The 19290-nt window shown below is 37.7% G+C and overlaps 2 protein-coding genes across 3 annotated transcripts; both read left to right on the top strand.

The window, feature by feature from the left end:
- Nucleotides 1-12895: 12895 nt before the first annotated feature.
- LOC139845112 (kirola-like) lies at nt 12896-14021 on the top strand. Of its 2 annotated transcripts, none has more exons than XM_071835342.1 (2): nt 12896-13280; nt 13647-14021. In XM_071835342.1, exons 1-2 carry the CDS (start codon nt 13091-13093, stop codon nt 13910-13912), a joined length of 456 nt encoding a protein of 151 aa, XP_071691443.1. In that variant the 5' UTR covers nt 12896-13090; the 3' UTR covers nt 13913-14021. The 2 variants fall into 2 exon arrangements, with proteins under 2 accessions (XP_071691443.1, XP_071691442.1); XM_071835341.1 differs by having other exon boundaries at nt 13644-14021.
- Nucleotides 14022-15834: 1813 nt separating this feature from the next.
- LOC139843756 (kirola-like) lies at nt 15835-17085 on the top strand. Its single transcript, XM_071833903.1, has 2 exons — nt 15835-16231; nt 16594-17085. The coding sequence occupies exons 1-2, from the start codon at nt 16042-16044 to the stop codon at nt 16863-16865; spliced, it is 462 nt and encodes a 153-aa protein (XP_071690004.1). The 5' UTR covers nt 15835-16041; the 3' UTR covers nt 16866-17085.
- Nucleotides 17086-19290: the final 2205 nt, after the last annotated feature.

Below are 19290 nucleotides of genomic sequence, written 5' to 3'. Positions count from 1 at the left end.
ACCGTCTGTTTGTGGATGATATGCTGTACTTAAATTCACACGTGTACCCAGATTCTGTTGTAGACTGTTCCAGAAGTTCGATACAAACCTAGTATCTCCATCGGAAACTATTGACAACGGTATACCATGTCGACTAACGATCTCTTTTAAGTATAAATCGGCCAAATCACTCAACGAAGCGGTTTCACGAGTAGCTAAGAAGTGAGCACTCTTTGTCAGGCGATCCACTATCACCCAGATCATGTCGTGACCTTTCTGGGTTCGGGGTAACTTGGTTACAAAATCCATCGTTATATGATCCCATTTCCACTGAGGAATTTCTAACTGTCGTAGAGATCCATACGGTTTCTGATGTTCTGCCTTAACTTGCGCACAAATATGACATTTTTCGACAAAATTCACAACATCTGTCTTCATTGTCGGCCACCAATACAATGTTTTCAAGTCTCTATACATCTTAGTAATACCTGGATGCACTGATAATCTCGATTTATGCGCTTCAGTAAGGATTAAATCCCTCAAATCTCCAAGCATAGGCACCCAAATTCTATCTTTATAGGTCTTTAATCCTCTAAAATCATTGCATAGGTCAAATTTTCTTTTAGTCATTTGTTCAGTCTTTTGGTTTCGTCATTCAAAGCTACTAACTGAATGGTTTTCAATCGATCAATCAAATCTGAAACTATCTCAATTCTCATAAATCTAACATTTTCGATGGTTTTCTTGCGACTCAAAACATCTGTGACCACATTTGCTTTACCCAGATGGTACTTAATCTCACAATCGTAGTCCTTAATCAATTCTAAACATCGACTTTGCCGTATATTTAATTCTTTCTGCGAAAAGATATATTGAAGACTCTTATGATCTATATAGATTTCACAATGTGTACCATACAAATAATGTCTCCAAAGCTTCAAAGCAAACACAACTGCAGTTAACTCTAAATCGTAAGTAGGGTAGTTTCGTTCATGATTCTTCAACTGTCGTGAAGCATACGCTATAACTTTATTTCTCTGCATCAAAACACAACCCAGACCTGCATGTGACGCATCACCATAAACCACGAAATCTTCTGTTCCCTCTGGTAAAGCTAAAACCGGCGCTTGACATAACAACTGTTTGAGAGTCTGAAAAGCCTTTTCTTGTTCATCAGTCCATCGAAAGGCTACATCTTTTCTAGTTAACTTATTCAACGGACCTGCTATTTTAGAGAAGTCTTTGATAAATCGGCGGTAATAACCTGCTAAACCCAGAAAACTCTTAATTTCTGTCGGCATTTTCGGTGAGTTCCAATTCATTACGGCCTCTATCTTAGAATGGTCTACTTTAATACCCTGTTCACAAATCACATGACCCAGAAACTGTACTTCCCGCAACCAAAATTCACATTTGGAGAATTTAGCGTACAACTGTTCCTGTTTCAGAAGTTCTAATACCAATCTCAAATGTGTAGCATGATCTTTCTCGGTTTTCGAATATATCAAGATATCATCTATGAAGACAATCACAAACTTGTCAAGATACTGTCGACACACCCTGTTCATTAAATCTATAAACACTGCTGGCGTTTGTTAACCTGAATGGCATCACTAAAAATTCATAATGACCATATCTAGTTCTAAACGCTGTTTTCGGTATATCGTTCTCTGCAACACGTACCTGATGATACCCTGAACGTAAATCAATCTTTGAAAAGTAAGAAGCACCCTGTAACTGATCAAATAAATCATCTATTCTTGGTAACGGATACTTATTCTTGATTGTTCTCTTATTTAAATCACGGTAATCTATACACATACGAAGCGACCCATCTTTCTTTTTCACAAACAACACAGGAGCACCCCATGGTGAAGAACTTGGTCGAATAAACCCCTTATCTAACAATTCCTGAATCTGAGACATCATTTCTCGGATTTCTGATGGAGCTAATCTGTAAGGAGCTTTTGCAACTGGTATAGCACCCGGAACCAAATCGGTTTTATACTCTACTTCACGTACTGGAGGTAACCCTGGTAAATCATCTGGAAATACTTCTGGAAATTCTGACACAACGGGAATATCGGTCACCTGTTTCTTCTCTTTCTTAACATCAATCACGTAGGCTAAGAATGAATCACACCCTTTCGTTATTGCCTTCTGAGCTTTCATTAGGGAAACCATAGGGAAGTTAAATCCACTGCGCTCTCCCCTAGCTATCACTCGGGATCCGTCGACCAAACGGAAAGAGATCATCTTCTTATCACACTTAATATTAGCCCTATTAGCTCTTAACCAATTCATACCTATGACTACATCAAAACTAGGTATAGGCATCAACAAACAGGTTAAAGGGAAAGAATGGCCGTCAATTTCGATGGTAATTCCAGACACAGATGATGTGCATGGAACCATTTTACCATCAGCTACTTCTATTCCCAAAGGCGCATCTAACATTCTAACAGGCAACTTCAACTTATCACAGAAGCCTAAGGACATAAAAGATCGATTCGCTCCAGAATCAAATAACACACGAGCTGGCAAGGAATTAACCAAGAACATACCGGTAATGACATCATCGGTAGTGGTTGCAGCGTCTACCGTCATCTGGAACGCCCTTGCCTCTACTGTTGAAGGATTCTTTCTCTTCTGCCCGGCGGTAGAAGCAGAAGATCCCCCAGAAGTTGCTGACCTCGCCCCTGACCCTGCCCCAGAACCGGATCTTGACGCAGATGGACAATTTGCTGATCTATGCCCCTCTTGATGGCAACTCCAACAAACATTAGACTTAAAAGAACAAGTTGTTGATTCATGACCTAACACTCCACATTTCAAACACCTTCTGGTCATTGGAGAACACGGACCGACATAGGTTGACTTACAAACATTGCACCAACCAGACTGACTAGAACCCGATCTACTCATACTAGATTTACTTTTCTGTTTAAACCCGCCTGACTTTTTACCACGAAAACCAGATTGCTTACTCGACTGCTGAGTCGACTGACTACCAGTTTGACCTTCTGATTTTCCCCCAAAAGATCCACTTTTTGAACTTTCTCTTTTCGCTGCCATTATATCACCTTCGGTAACTTTAGCCATCTCATGAGCCTGTGCCAATGTGGTTGCAAATCTCGCAACGGTTCTGTACTCCGGCTTAATCACCCGCATAAAATGCTGAATCTTATCTTTCTCAGTTAGTACCCACTATTGAACGAACCTTAGCTTAGATGTGAAATCTCTGAAAACCTCATCAATTGTCATACTTTCTGTCATCCGCATACTCAGAAACTCAGTTTTCAATCTTTCCATCTCATACTCAGAACAATACTGCTCACGAACCTTAGCAACAAATTGTTCCCAGGTAATTTGACTGATCTGTTCTTTAGGTAAATATGCAGTGATAGAGTCCCACCATTCCATTGCTTCACCTTTGAGAAGCCTACTAGCAAATAACACCATGGATTCTGGCTCACAAAAACATGCTTCTAACGCCCTCTCCACTTCTATTAGCCAATTGAGGGTCATCGTAAGGTTTGTGTGTCCGCTGTACTCAGGAGGTTTGCAGTCCATAAACTGTTTATATGTACACTTCTTTCTTGTCTCAGGGACTTGAAATGGATACATCATTTGATTAGGAAAAGTCGGGTTTAACAGAAATGGCATTTGATAGTTTTGACAGGTGGTTTGAGGAAACTGTGACTGAGAACTGCCACCAGCTTGAGTATAAAAGTTAGGAGGAAAGGTTGTGTTCAACGCAGTGGTATTAGGGTTCCATTGCGCCCGTTCTTGTTCTAATTCTTTGATTCTCTCTTAAGCTTCTAATAACCGACTTTGAAGTTCTATTACTTCTTGAGAAGTTTCTTCTTCTGAAGACACATGCCCATCTTCGTTAGGGGCTCTAAAAGTGCCAGTTCCAGGGACAGTAGGGCCAGTAGTGTTTGCTTCATTATCTGTCATTGCTGCACTACCACAACACTCACACCAAAGCTTAGTATAAATTTTGTTAGTACTAACAACTAACACTTATCCTGTCCTAATACCCACTTAACCCATCCCCAGCATGTTATGTTTGACATGACTCTTCTAAGTTTGGGGACATGACATGTAGATCACAATGCACATGCTGCCAAACTCAGCTCTGATACCAACTTGTGACACCACTATTTTATTTTATTTTTATAATAAATACGTGGCGGAAGCATAATATTAATTAAATACGATATCGACATTTGTACAAACCGATGTCACGCGTCATTAAAACAATTTACATATTAACAGGAAGAGACGTAAATACATTCTGTTTTCAAAAGTACACGGTTCATATTCTAAAAGACCACATCAGAGTTAACCCTGTCAAACATAACATCATCATGCCCGTCTTCTCCCAAAAGCACTATCTACAAAAGCTAACAACCTGCAGGGAGGAGATGGAGGGGAATTAGCACGAAGCTAAGTGAGTACGACTAACTACAGGCCATAGCATACATAAGTGTTATACTAATCATGTCACAATAGTCTAACACACAAACATCACCCAAGTGCCGTCTACAGAGACTTTGGCGGCTCGGCCAAACCATTAACCACCAGCTGATCGGACTGGGGCTTACCAGAAGTTCCTCCACCACCGCATGTATATACATAATCCACACGCGACGGACGCGTCATTCACATATATATACACCACGGCTGTCTAGGCCACCACGTGAGGAACCCAACCCGCAAGTTGATCTCTCCTGCCGAGGCCACCACACAATAGGGACGCACTGGGCTCCAGCAGACAAGCATCAACCAACATGCAGTCATCACAATGTACTAACTAACCACAACAATATGTATATCTAACAAGCATGGCAATCATAATATAACATGCTACTATATACTATATTCTCTAGTTAGTCTTACTCACCAAATACCAGCAAACGAGAAGGTGTTCAGCTATCTAATCACTGAACCTTCTCTTTCTCCTTTTCTCCTGAGAAATACATATACACGAGTTAGTTTATGTCCATAAACACCAAATAACACAATACAGAAAATTTTGTCAGAAAACTGTCCGCTAAAAGTTTTCTGCTTAACACTTATGCACTTTCAAAATTTACATCCTAAACACCAAAATACAAACGGGCAGCATAACGGCTAAAAATCAACTCTTAGGTAAAATATTCTGCCCTGTAAACTCAGTCGGTCGACTGACTCTTACAGTCGGTCGACTGTCGAGACAATCGTTCGACTGACCTTCCCAGTCGGTCGACTTATTTGGTATTTCCACAATCGGCCGAAAGTCAAACTCAATCGGTCGGTTCACTCGCCAGTCGGTCGGTTGTCTGTCAATCGGTCGGTTCAACCCTAGGTCGGTCGACTGTCGACCGACTGTGTTCATCTTCATCAGAAACTGAACAAAGGCTACGAACTTCAAGATGAAATCCTCAAATCTCGATCTAGAGCTCGTTTTAAACACAAAAATCGACCACAACTTGTTCACTACTTGATATAGACTCAAAACCCACAACAATTTGACCATAACAACACTTAAATAACTTGTTTTGACACAAATTCAAGCTTTTTACAAAACTAACACAAAATCTTAAATTTCTCAAAGATTAGAGCATGAAAAGCTATGAATCTTACCTTGTTAGAATCAGTAAATCACAAGGAACACAAAGATATGAACAATTTGAGCTCAAAAACAAGAATCAAGGATTAGGGTTTGAAGTAGGTGAAAGGAAGGTACGGGAGTGTTTTGGGAATTTTCTGGAAAATGCAAGAACACAGCCCACTAGTCACTTAATTTAGGTTAATTCCCACACTGTGTGACACACGGGTATTTATCAGTTATCTGATATCTTTCGTACATCATTTGGAGACCCAAACGAAGTCCAAATTAAATAAACAAACCTGTTCTGTGACCCTTGTCACAAACTGGTCCTAACCACATCATTATTTAATAATAAATATTAAATAAAAATAGAAGCATATAATAACGCAATACAACTTAAGGGCAATCTTGTAATCTTACATCTAGGCCCAATTGAGGATGTTACAGGAAGTTTGAAGCTACTAGTCAATCTAATAAAAAGAGTAAGGGTGCTAGTGAGAGTGTTGGTAGTGTGAAGAAGGGTGCGTCCGGGGGCTTTGGACCCAAATGTTATAATTGTGGACGACAAGGACACATGGCTCATGATTGTACAAATTCATCCTCAACACCAAAGCTCACTTGTTACAATTGTGGTAAAGAAGGGCACAAAAGGCCGGAATGTCCTGATTTGCGGGGTGAACATGTTATGAAGTTGGAGAAGGCAGCAGGTACGGCTAGGGGTCGCAATTATTTGATGATGAATGATGAAGCCAAACAATCTAACGAAGTTGTCTCAGGTACTTTCATGGTTAACTCTAATCCGACGAGGATACTCTTTGCTAGTGGTGCTAACTTGTCGTTTGTGTCACCAAAATTTGTGCCTAAACTTAATAAACCGTTAGCTAAGTTAAGTCATCCGATAGAAGTCGAAATAGCGGACGGCAAGACGGTGCTAGTGGTTGATGTGTGTAAAATTTGTGATGTTGTATTTGGTGCCGAAAACTTTAAAATTGATCTCATCCCGATGACTTTGGGTGATTTTGATAATGTCATTGGTATGGATTGGCTCGATCGTTATAGAGCCGATATTGTATTCCATGAAAAATCTATTCGTGTGAAGACCCCAAGTGGGGGAGAGTTAATTATTCATGGCGATAAGCGAAGAAGACTTGTGCCGATATGCACTTTTGCACGGGCATGTCGTTTCCTTGTTAGTGGTGGCATGACTTTTCTTGCCCATGTTGTGAATACTCGTGATGAGCCACCACCCATTCATGAAATTCCGGTGGTTAGTGAATTCAAATATGTTTTTCCGGACGAGTTACCGGGTGTTCCGGCGGAAAGACAAGTTGAATTTCGCATTGAGTTGGTTCCGGGAGCTATTCCCATTGCTAAAACTCCTTATCGTTTAGCACCGACGGAAATGCAAGAGTTGTTAAATTAAACCTAAGAGTTTCTTGAGAAGGGTTTCATTCGACCAAGTGCTTCGCCATGGGGCGCTCCGGTTTTATTCGAAAAGAAGAAGGATGGTAGTATGCGGATGTGCATCGATTATCGGGAGTTGAACAAAGTGACTATAAAGAATCGTTATCCATTACCTCGGATTGACTATTTGTTTGACCAACTCCAAGGTGCAACGTATTTCTCTAAAATCGACCTACGGTCCGGCTATCACCAAATGCAGGTCTGTGAGGAAGATATCGAGAAAACGGCTTTTCGAACTCGTTATGGGCATTTTGAATTCGTAGTTATGCCTTTTGGTCTTACGAATGCACCGGCGGCATTCATGGATCTTATGAACCGATTGTGCCAACCTATGTTGGACAAGTCGGTAATTGTATTCATTGACGACATACTTGTCTATTCAAAGAGTATGAAGGAACATGAACATCATTTACGGTGTATGTTAAAGACGTTGCGGAAGGAGAAGTTGTATGCTAAATTCTTCAAATGTGAATTTCGGCTAAGGGAAGTTCAATTCCTTGGCCACATTGTGAACAAAGATGGTATTCAAGTAGATCCGGGGAAGATAGAGACGGTGAAGAGTTGGGGACGACCGACTACGCCTACGGAAATCCGAAGTTTTCTCGGATTAGCCGGTTATTATCGTCGGTATCGCTTCTCCATTGACGAAATTGACAAGAAAGAACGCAAGATTTAATTGGGAGAACGAACAAGAAATTTCTTTTCAATTGTTAAAAGAGAAGTTATGTCAAGCTCCGGTGTTAGTGTTACCGGAAGGGGTAGAAGACATGACGGTTTATTGTGACGCGTATTTAAATGGTCTCGGGTGTGTTCTAATGCTGGAGTGGGATTGAAGTCCGCCTAGATCTTGCAAAGTGAGATACCCAATTCCCTTCTACTACAACGCTAGAAGCTGAATTCAATGTGGAAAGCTTACTTTCTGAAGATTGAAACACAACTATATAATGATTCCAAGGTATGTGTTTAGACCTGCAAGTAGAGTTAGGTTGAAGTTTATCTTCTTAATAGTTCTTTTGAAAAATTGCATTGCAGGTGCAAGATTGAAAAGAACTAACTATGTGAGCATGGAGTTTTGCCGCTTCAAGGAAGCTTTAGATTTAGCTGCCTATATGTTCACTAAAGGATTGGGATACATGGCTATAATAGTGTCAAGTTAGTATTAGACGAATGTAAGAAACTAATGTGTATAATACATTCTCGTTTTCATATGAATTGAAAGGTTCAATTATTAGAACACCCTGATTCTCGAATTCTTGATTTGTGCATACTAAGATGGAAATTCAATTTCTAAAATATTTTTATTTATTGTAAGACCCGATTAATTATTGTACAGCAATGTAAACATGATACTTATAGTGTGGGGTGTAGTGTGTATTTAAACTGGGGCAGAATCGGTTCAGAACACTCGTGCGCGCCGCGCACTGCTTCTGTGCCAATTTTCTGCTTTTTAATAAAAGGTTAAATGAAGGGCAATATTGTCCTTTCACTTGAGGCCGGGTTTAGGTTATTATTGGCCAATTTTGTGGTGGTTGAAACACATTCAACACAACCACCAGCATCATCATCTCTCCAATTCAATTTCTAGAGTGAGAAACCCTTTAAGAGAGAGAAAGCTTGAATCTAGGAGGAAGAAGCTTGATCCGGGTTAAAGGTCAAGTATTAAAGTTGTTCATCTAGCCCTTAGCTACATTTTGATTGTGGTGGTATGTCCTAACTTTGATTTCCTTATTTTAGTTGGTGTAAGGGTTAGGGTTTGGGTTAGTGATGAACATAAAACCCATATTTGGTGATTTTGGGTGTTCTTGGGTGAGATTGAGTCATGAGGACTCAATAATAACTAGCCTAGGGTTTTTGAAGTATTAATTGGTATTTATGAGTCATAATTGGTTAGTTAATTACTAGCACACCTAGTTATTAAAGTAAATGGGTGTTAGGTGGGTTTGTGGAAGACCCGAAATGGGTGTGTTGACATTAAAGTGATTAAATGGGTAATTGTTGACCTAGTTGGGCAAGATGAGTGTGAAATGTCCTAAGTTTGTGTAAATCGGTGTTGTTGGACCCTAATCACTAGCTTTTAGTGACTTATGATGGGTCTTGACCTTAAATGACGGTTTTGGTAAATGGGGCATTTAATGCAATTAAGTCATTGAATGCACATGTGTAAATTGTTGGCATTTAGTCCAACTAGTTTGTGTGTTAATGGAGTACTTATTATATTAGATACTTTGCTTTGAAGCTTGCGGAGTTATAAAATCGTCACCAAATTGTTAAGGTGAGTGGAGTAATTATACATGTATGTATATGGTGTATTTATTTGTATGCTATGGTATGACCCACGGAGCCGGGAGTGCCATAGTGTGTGCGAGTGTACTATGATGTGAACCACGGAGCCGGTAGCATCATGGTGCATGTGTTGTGATGTGAACCACGGAGCCGGTAGCATCAAAGTGTGAACCACGGAGCCGGTAGCACTATAAAAAATTAGGTGTGAACCACGGAGCCGGTAGCACCGAAGTGTGAACCACGGAGCCGGTAGAACTATAAAAGAGTATGACTCGAATGCGTAGTGACGTGAACCACGGAGCCGGTAGCGTCATAGCATTACGTATGGTGTGAACCACGGAGCCGGTAGCACCATGACGTGTGTTTGGTTAACCATATAGCTTGTGTATGGTTAATATATTATTTTGGTGAATATGCTATTGATTATGCTAGTTGCGGTATTTGGAGGTTATTAGCTTATACTTGGAGTTTGTATGCTAATTGTGATTGCTAGCGATTAGTACGGTGTGTGTAAATGTATGCAAGTAGGTGTATTATATATATATGTGTATAATTATTGCATTCACTAAGCCTTGCTTACCCTCTCGTTGTTTATCTTTTTATAGGCTCGGGCGTTGACAAGGGTAAGGGCATTCGATTGGATTAGAGATCCCGCTTGTGGTTTAGGGGACGCTTTTGGGATGTGATAGCTTTTGGAGTTTGACCGAGATTTGGGTAGTTTAACCCCCAAACACCATGCTCATAGTGTCGTTTGGAAATTAAACTAATGTGGTCGAAACTCATGATTTGTACGAAACTCGTAAAACGGCCGATGTGGGCCCCGTTTTGTAAAACTTGTTTTATGATTAATTCGTGTTAGTTTTACATATATGAACATGTGGTGAAGAGCGTTTCGTCTAAATACGTCGGGAAGTGGGAGATCTTTATTTGAAAAATTGCAATTCCGAACAGAAGCTGTTGGGGCTTGTGCGCGCCGCGCACTATGCTGTTAAAAAAATAATATATTTTTGCATATTCAGTTTGGTAAAATGGGTTGGGTTGTTACATTTATGCATTAAAATGGGGGGATTTGTTGGTAATTTTAGTGTCATCTAACAATCATTTTACGTAATTGGGATTTACTAGAAAAGCAAGAGTATCTAGTTATACTTAGTAACGGGTTCGGAGAGTGCGGAGTGCACGCCCGTAAGGGTTGACTAGACACTGTCACAATATGGCGGGGATCAAGGGGGCGCAGGGTCCAAGGGGCAGCGCCCCTGCCGGAGTCCAAGGGGCAGAGCCCCTCGCGGGGCTCGGGCAGCGCCCCGAAACCTCAACCGAAATTACACTTATGTTCTATACCGAAAAGGTGTTTCCCGCCAATAGACATAACAGTTAAATAACGGTTATTCACGCCGATTTGGAGGGTTATGTCCCTTCAATGTCAACTGCCATTAAATAGAATACTCAATCCGTGTTTTTGGCACTCTGCTTTTCAGAAACATATACAGAATTCACAAAACATTCTCACTAATAGTATAATTCGAATTGTTCTTGCCTGCAATCGAATTGATTTCTTGTCTTATCCCAATTAACATTTCATGATACTCGAGGCTTGCAGGGTCGAAATAGTTAATTAGGAAATTGATTCACGATTCAAGAAACAATCAAGGATTATCAATTTCATACCCATTTACTAACAATTTGTTGGGTGACCTTCAAATGTGATTGTGTAAAGTATAGAGCAGTATATTGGATTGTGTATATATTAAGGAGTCATATGAATGAGAAGAGCTATCACGTATAAACTGATGCATTATGGTTATACTTGTTTGAAATACAGTTCGATAGGACACTCCATTTAACTCTTTTACCAGATAACGTACCAATATAATCGATTCACACTAATACGAGTGGAATTTGGTACTATACTTTGACTTAAATAATTAATCAATAAAAAATAAAAGAATAAATATACTAATTTATGCCGGCCTAAAATTAATTATAAACAAAGTCAACTCGATCACACACCAAATAAATAAGAATAAAAACCTGTAAAAAATTAAACTCCGCTTTCAGAAACTCTACTTTTAGATCATTTCAAAAAGGAGAAAATTTGATATCTTAAAGCATGTTAACACACACGTAACCTCATTATCCTTCTTAATACGTGCTTTGTTTTTTGTCGCGCCACATTCAAATAAAAGCATAAGAAATGTAACAAATAACTAACACATACATGACATAAAATATTTTAGGCTTAGAAGAATCTTCTTTCTGTTCATAACATTTGAACACCCAGTTCAGCATTTTGCCAGTTTCTTTAATTTAGCTCCTTAACTTCATTTGATACAATATAAAAATGTTTCTTTAATGCAGTTTTAAGCTTTAACTAGTAAAGATATAGTGATTTTTAGGTGAAATAATAACAAAAAGAAACACTATAATTCTAAAATTAGCAATTGACATGTTGTATTAGCAATAGCATGATAATGGTAATGCTTTTAAATGTAGTTTAAATTGGTTAACCCCTTTACACTTGTGTATTAGGATGGGATGAGGAGGTCCTCTCCTTAAAAATATCCGTGAGATTTATTTCTTAAAAAGCCGGATTGCCCCGGGGAGAGGTTTTACCGACCCGTATTCAGAACCCGACCCGCTTGCCCCTCGGGTTAGTTTAAGGTTCGGATCCCTGAAATGCGGTTCGGTTTTCGACAAAAATCGCGTGCGTGCGTGGCAAATGAGAGTATTCGATGCCAACAACTTGTCTTTAAACAAATTGTTCTTGCTCACACGTATAAAATCAAGAACTGGGGCATGATTCTAGCAGGTGGAAGCTTAATGGTGCAGATAGTTGGGCATTCATCTCCAAGTTCATAAGGGTAATGAACTTTTTTCTTAAATCATCATGAGGGACAGGCGAACCGAGTTTGGTTTCTGAATGGATTCGGGAGAAAAACCCCTTGAGGTCAATCTGGAGCTCCATATTTCAGGCAGATTGATTAATAGGATGGGCAGAGCGAGGCTCGAACCCATAACCTAAACCCCTACTTCCACACACAAGGTGTGAGCATACCATTGAGGGAAGCCTGAAATGATTAATGAACTTTTTTTGTGTTACAATAATTAATTGCATTTATTTATCATGTAAATAACAAAATAACAAACTACCATAAGAATACGACTCACAACTTACAGTACAACCCACACTCGTGAAACGTGGGTATCAGTGGCGAATCCAGAATGAAATTTCAATGGGGTTCATGAAATTTTTTTAGAATTAATTATATTTTAAGGGCATTTTAGTGGTTGTTTACCAAAGAAACTATAAATTTTAAAAATATACGAGGTCTTATCCTTAAATTTAATGGTATCCGACACAATTAAATTACACATTCTATAAAAAAAATATTTTATACTAGTGGGGTCATAGTGGGGTCATAGTACCCCTTTCATCATCCACTAAACTCGCCCCTGGTGGGTATATTCTAAGTTTCTAACCCATGAACATGCACAATCGGCTACAAGTCAAACTGAGCAAGTCACAATTATTTCAAGACAATAAACATTCTATAATCTTATCTAATTATTAACTACTTATTATATATGAAAATATTTAATTATTTTACATGAAGTAGAGCGGCAATTAAACAGGAAATAACTGAGCATGCAGAAGCTCGAATTGATTCTATATAAAGCCATGGAGCTGATACCATTTCCATAATTGTCTTCTTCTTCTTTTTCTTGCTTAATTATTTCATAAAATAAATTAGAGAGATCATATCCATGGCTCTAAGTGGAATTCAAACTAAGCAAATAACGGTCAAGTCAGACGGAGATGTGCTCTATGAAATATTCCGATATCGGCCACATCACATAGCCGATATGAGCCCCGAGTACATAAAAGGTGTTGATCTTCACGATGGTCATGAATGGGGTACTGTTGGATCAATCATCACCTGGACCTTTTTTCATGGTAATACATACACCTTTCATTTTCTTAATTTGCTTAATTAAGTTCTACAACGATCATAACTTAAGATAGTCTACTTGTTAATTGGTTAATTGAGACCTTGATTTCCTCGTAAAATGTCACATGGTCAAACCTTACTAGCAGCATATCTTATTGTAGCTCGGGAAAAATTTCGGAAACGATCACGAGATATATAACCTGGTTAATTAGGTTGCGTACATCTAATTAAAAATTACTCTCTTTCCCAGGAGCCTGAATAAGAAACTCTTATTAGTATACATGTTTATAACTTAACTTTTAGTTGTGTTATAATTTAAGTAATTATTATAAATACTATAGTATTATTGTTAACAATAAATATGACAGAAGGGAAGCCAAAAGTGGCCAAAGAAAAAATCGAAGCAGTTGACGACGAGAAAAAGTCATTGTGCTACAAGGTAATCGGGGGCGATATATTGGAAGCTTACAAGACGTTTTTGATCACGGTTCATGTTGACACGAATGGAGAAGAGAACGTTGTTACGTGGACTTTTAACTACGAGAAGCTCAATGAGAGTGTCCCAAATCCAGATAGTTTAATGGATTTTCTTCTCAGCATGACTAAAGATATCGAGACCCACCTCCTCAAAGACTGATACGATCTCGATCAATCATATGCCAAGATCGACTAAGCATGGTTGGATTGTTTGTGTTTGTGTTTTTTACATTTGAAAGTATGTTTGAGTGTCGTTTCTTTTGCATCGAATAAAAGCTTTACATGATCTTGGATTTTACGGAGTATAACGTATGATTAATGTGTGGTATGTTTGTAATAGACCTAAGTTAAAGGTTCCATAATCATAAAAGAAATTAAGAAATGTATTTCAATTCCAAGAAGTCATAAATGAAATGTATTTCGATTCCAAAAACAAACGATAAAAGCCAAGGCACCATCACTATTGGTTACACAAATAGATGCTTATTGTCTTGTAAACCTTCTCCCAAAATAGTGGAGAGGTAGTTATTTGGTTACCATACATAGGAGATTACAATGATGTATATATTGAGGAAGGATATCAATAACAGAGCACGGATCATATTCTTTCAATAAACACTAGTAACTAATATTCATAAAATAAAATAAAAATATATATCAATTCGGAAATAAACAAACAGAATATAAAAATAAACTATTCGTCGTTTTGGATGAGTCGCTTTTTTGTGGCGGCGGCGAATTGGTTCGAGCAAATATTTGTATTTTTCGAGGTTCACTTTTTGAAGCCCTTCAATCATTTGTTTGCGAACTTGGTCATTGATTTTCGAGGGATCGATGGCTAAATGCTAACACCTGAAAAGCGGTTCGGATGGTTTCTTCTTTTTTCGCATGTCTAATACCCCGCTTTTGATGAACGAGATGAAGAACGAGTTGTGTCACTGCCGTTGCTAGTTGATAGGGCCTTCTTTTGGTAATTGTGGTCTTAGTTTCGGGTTTCCAATTTCGTTTGGATATGGTGGCCTTTGATTCAAGTTTGAGATATTTTTTTTTTTATTAGATGAAAAGATGTAGATGAGAAGATGAAGATGAAAAGAATGATGATAATATATATATAACAAAAATAGATAAAATTTAATTAATATTCATGAAAAAAAAAATAATTTTAATGGCTATATATTCGTTGAAACGCCCAACCAATCAAATCGAGCCACGTAGCCTTGACGCTTTCTTTTTCTTCGTTGGATTGCTGGATAACGTTCCGCTGGCGTTTCCTCTGACGCTGCGTTACAGGCGTCAGATGGTGCGACGCCAAGTTACATGGTCTAATGGTGCAAATAGTTGGGGCGTCATCTCCCAGTTCATATATAGATTGTTGAAGTTGCAGAATTTATTTGTATCTTATAAATTCAAGTAAAAAAATTGGACCGATGATCTTATGCACAATCATAGCAACCTGTTTAAGGGTACGTATTTATCTATTTTGTTTCTGTTTAATCAAACAATAGCATAGAAAAAGCATGTTATCAATTCTGATTAGACAAAACATCCGATATCTATCTTGCTACTAATTCGAATGACTTTTTTTATGTCACTAGTCGCGGTATCGTGGTAGCCCTCCAACCAAGAGGTTGAGGGTTCAAGTCCCACTTGGGACATATTCGTGGTTGTAAATATTCGTGTTAATGATGTGTATGTTTGCCCTTCAAAAAAAAAAAAAAATTAAATAAATAAGATTGTCCAACTGTACACACTTCGAGTTTTTGTAGGTTGTCAAGTGTGTACCACAAAATTTTTTTGATTCCTGAAAAAATACTTAATGGTTGTCCAAGATTTTCATCAAAATTGTTGGGTGACCTTCAAATGTGATTGTGTATATTATAGAGCAGTATATTGTATTGTGTATATATTAAGGAGTCATATGAATGAGAAGAGCTATCACATATAAACTGATGCATTATGGTTATAAATATACCTGGCAATTGGGGTTGTATTCTAAGTTTCTAACCCATGAACATGCACAATCTGCTACAAGTCAAACTGAGCAAGTCACAATTATTTCAACACAATAAACATTCTATAATCTTATCTAACTAACTACTTATTATATATGAAATTATTTTATTATTTTACATGAAGTAGAGCGGCAATTAAGAAATAATTGAGCATGCAGAAGATCGAATTGATTATATATAAAGCCATGGAGCTAATACCATTTCCATAATTGTCTTCTTCTTCATCTTCTTTTTCTTGCTTAATTATTTCATAAAATAAATTAGAGAGATCATATCCATGGCTCTAAATGGAATTCAAACTAAGCAAATAACGGTCAAGTCAGATGGAGATGTGCTCTTTGAAATATTCCGATATCGGCCACATCACATAGCTGATATGAGCCCCAAGTACATAAAAGGTGTTGATCTTCACGATGGTCATGAATGGGGTACTGTTGGATCAATCATCACCTGGACCTTTCATCATGGTAATACATACACCTTTCATTTTCTTAATTTGCTTAATTAAGTTTTACAACGATCATAACTTATGATAGTTTAGTTGTTAGTTGGTTAATTGAGACATTGATTTCCTCGTAAATTGTCACATAGTCAAACCTTACTAGTAGCATATCTTATTGTAGCTCGGGAAAAATTACATAAACGATCAGAAGATATATAACCTGGCTAATTAGGTTGCGTACATCTGATTAAAAATTACTCTCTTTCCCGGGAGCCTGAATAGGAAACTCTTATTAGTACATACATGTTTATAACTTAACTTTTGGTTGTGTTATAATTTAAGTAATTATAATTACAATAGTATAGTTTATTGTTCACGATATGACAGAAGGGAAGCAAAAAGTGGCCAAAGAAAAACTCGAAGCAGTTGACGACGAGAAAATGTCATTGTGCTACAAGGTAATCGGGGGCGATCTATTGGAAGCTTACAAGACATTTTTGATCACGGTTCATGTTGACACGAATGGAGAAGAGAACGTTGTTGTTACGTGGACTTTTCACTACGAGAAGCTCAATAAGAGTGTCCCAAATCCAGATAGTTTAATGGATTTCTTTCTCAGCATGACTAAAGATATCGAGACCCATCTCCTCAAAGACTGATCATACATACGATCTCATTCATATGCCAAGATCGACTAAGCATGGTTGGATTGTTTGTGTTTGTTTTTTTTTTTTTTTTACATTTGAAAGTGTGTTTGAGTGTCATTTCTTTTGCATCGAATAAAAGCTTTACATGATCTTGGATGTTACAGAGTATAACGTATGATTAATGTGTGGCAAGTTTATAATAGACCTAAGTTAAAGGTTTCATAATCATAAAAGAAATGTATTTCAATTCCAAGAAGTCACAAAAGAAATGTATTTCGATTCCAAAAACAAACGTTAAAAGCCAAGGCACCATCACTATTGGTTACACAAATAGATGCTTAAAAATGGACATCACCCATAACTAATTGAAGGTTCAAAAAGATAGCTGAAATGACAACCTCAGGACCCAACAAAAAGATTGACAGAACACTCGCATTAACCATATGCCTACCAAATCCATAAAGGTCGGTGAATTTGCCATCTTCATCAAAGGTGGAGTAAACATCATCATCATCATCATCATCATCGTCATCATCATCATCATCATATTCATAACTAATAATCATCAGAGTCAGAGTCATACAATCCGCGATAATAACAATCATCAGAATAAACTCCATATGGCTCATTATCATTATCATTATCATTATCAAGAAGATGCATATACCCTTCCATATCATCATTAGGAAGTTTCAGATCTTTAATCCGTTCTGAACATCTTTTTCCAATTTCATCTTTTTTTTAGATCAATATACAAGCACTGACGAATGTCAAGGGACTCAAGATGAGTACAACCATCCAAAATCGCCCGCAACCCAATATTCGACATGCTGTCTCCAATGAGTTGAAGGTGCCTTAAATCATGCAAATTTTTACCAATAGCTACGGCCGTCTCGTTCATCTCCTCCTCCTCATCATCATCTATATTTGACGACTCATAAAACGTTTGATTGACTTTGAGTGTTTTTAGCAAGGGACAATAACGTCCAGCAGCTTCAATATCTTCAGGCCCAATATCTGTTGTCTCCAAGCTAAGTTCCTCCAAAAATGGAAATTTCTTAAAATAAACATCCCACCCTCCATACAATTCACCAAAACACCATATGACTTCTAGACGTTTAAGCTGACTTGCCCTGTCAATTTGACAAATACAGAGCTTGTTATTAAAATATTATAATAGTCACTTTGGGTTACTGCTGCAAACAACTATATGTTTATCACAACTGTCTACTCTTACTAGTGTTCACATCAATGGTATAGCTTAAAAAACACAGCAGTGTCAAGAATTATTATCCAGTAACCAGTTATCAATAAGATTATAATAAGCTTGCATACCTATCAGAGATATATTGAAGAAGCTCATCTGTGCAAAAATCGGTGATAGAGAGATCAACCAATTGGCCTTGGCTTCTATCAACAACTTGCTTACATATCTTTTGACATATTGGCTGACCACTCGGATCTGAAGGGTTGTCCATAGAAATAACCCTCCACATAGCAGGTTCCTTGCATATATTTCGCCAAGTTGTGCAAACTTTTTCAGCATTATTAAGTATATCAAATACACCAATTCTTTGTAGTATATTGGCTGTTAAATCTGCTGGGAGCTTTAACCAGTTTGGAGTTGGTTTCTTCACATCGCATCGTTGTTTAGGTTTTGAGACAAACTTGGATTTCTTACCTTTTCGTGGCTTCAATTTTGATGTTGATGCCTTTGTCACTTTAGCTGCATAGAAGAGACACAAATACAAACAAAATGTTACATTCATTAGTTTAATAAAGGGGATAGTGTGTGGGAACAAAGTAAACGATATCACAAACTCTATTTTGTGTATCAAACTTGATATCCCAACTTTTAAACAATGCTATTGTATGTATATAATGATACTTTTACTGATATGTCTTGAGTGTAAGGTATCCAACCAACAACAACAACAACAACAACAACAACAACAACAACAACAACAAAACTCAATACCACATAAGTGGTGTAGGGGGAGGTCCCCTATCTTTAAATAAAGAGAAGTCATTTCTCCACCCAGAGTGATAAAGCTCCAAGAAGTTGAGAAAGTCCTCACTCTCTCTCTCTCTTCGACGGATAAAGAAATTTCTTCCGAATGGACCTCCGACCAATAGGTAGGAAAAAAAAATTACAAAAAAATTAAAATAAAATATAATAAAATAAAACATTGAGACGCCATGAAAATGTCAGGATCAAATTTCCATGAGTTTTAAATCATACACATTCAATTTAGGCTCTAAGCGGCAGTCAAGTCGCCAATAAATAGACGCTTGCTGTATCCAACCAAGTTACACACAATATATCAAAATGAAGTTGGTTACACACAAACACAATAGACTATAGTTGAGTACATTCCTACACAATATTCCATCTGATAAACTAAACAAATAAAACTTCTTAACTAATAAACTGCTA

Source organism: Rutidosis leptorrhynchoides, chromosome 4 (assembly GCF_046630445.1).
Source record: "Rutidosis leptorrhynchoides isolate AG116_Rl617_1_P2 chromosome 4, CSIRO_AGI_Rlap_v1, whole genome shotgun sequence".
Taxonomy (NCBI): domain Eukaryota; kingdom Viridiplantae; phylum Streptophyta; class Magnoliopsida; order Asterales; family Asteraceae; genus Rutidosis; species Rutidosis leptorrhynchoides.
The sequence above is the reverse complement of the archived record's forward strand: the minus strand, read 5'-3'. Positions and strand labels throughout refer to the sequence as shown.

Bases quoted from the DNA above. Each gene is read 5' to 3' on its own strand.
- LOC139845112 (XM_071835341.1), top strand. From the start codon at position 13,091: ATGGCTCTAAGTGGAATTCAAACTAAGCAAATAACGGTCAAGTCAGAC. The intron at 13,281-13,643 runs GTAATACATACA...TAAATATGACAG, and splicing joins CACCTGGACCTTTTTTCATG to AAGGGAAGCCAAAAGTGGCC.
- LOC139843756 (XM_071833903.1), top strand. From the start codon at position 16,042: ATGGCTCTAAATGGAATTCAAACTAAGCAAATAACGGTCAAGTCAGAT. The intron at 16,232-16,593 runs GTAATACATACA...ACGATATGACAG, and splicing joins CACCTGGACCTTTCATCATG to AAGGGAAGCAAAAAGTGGCC.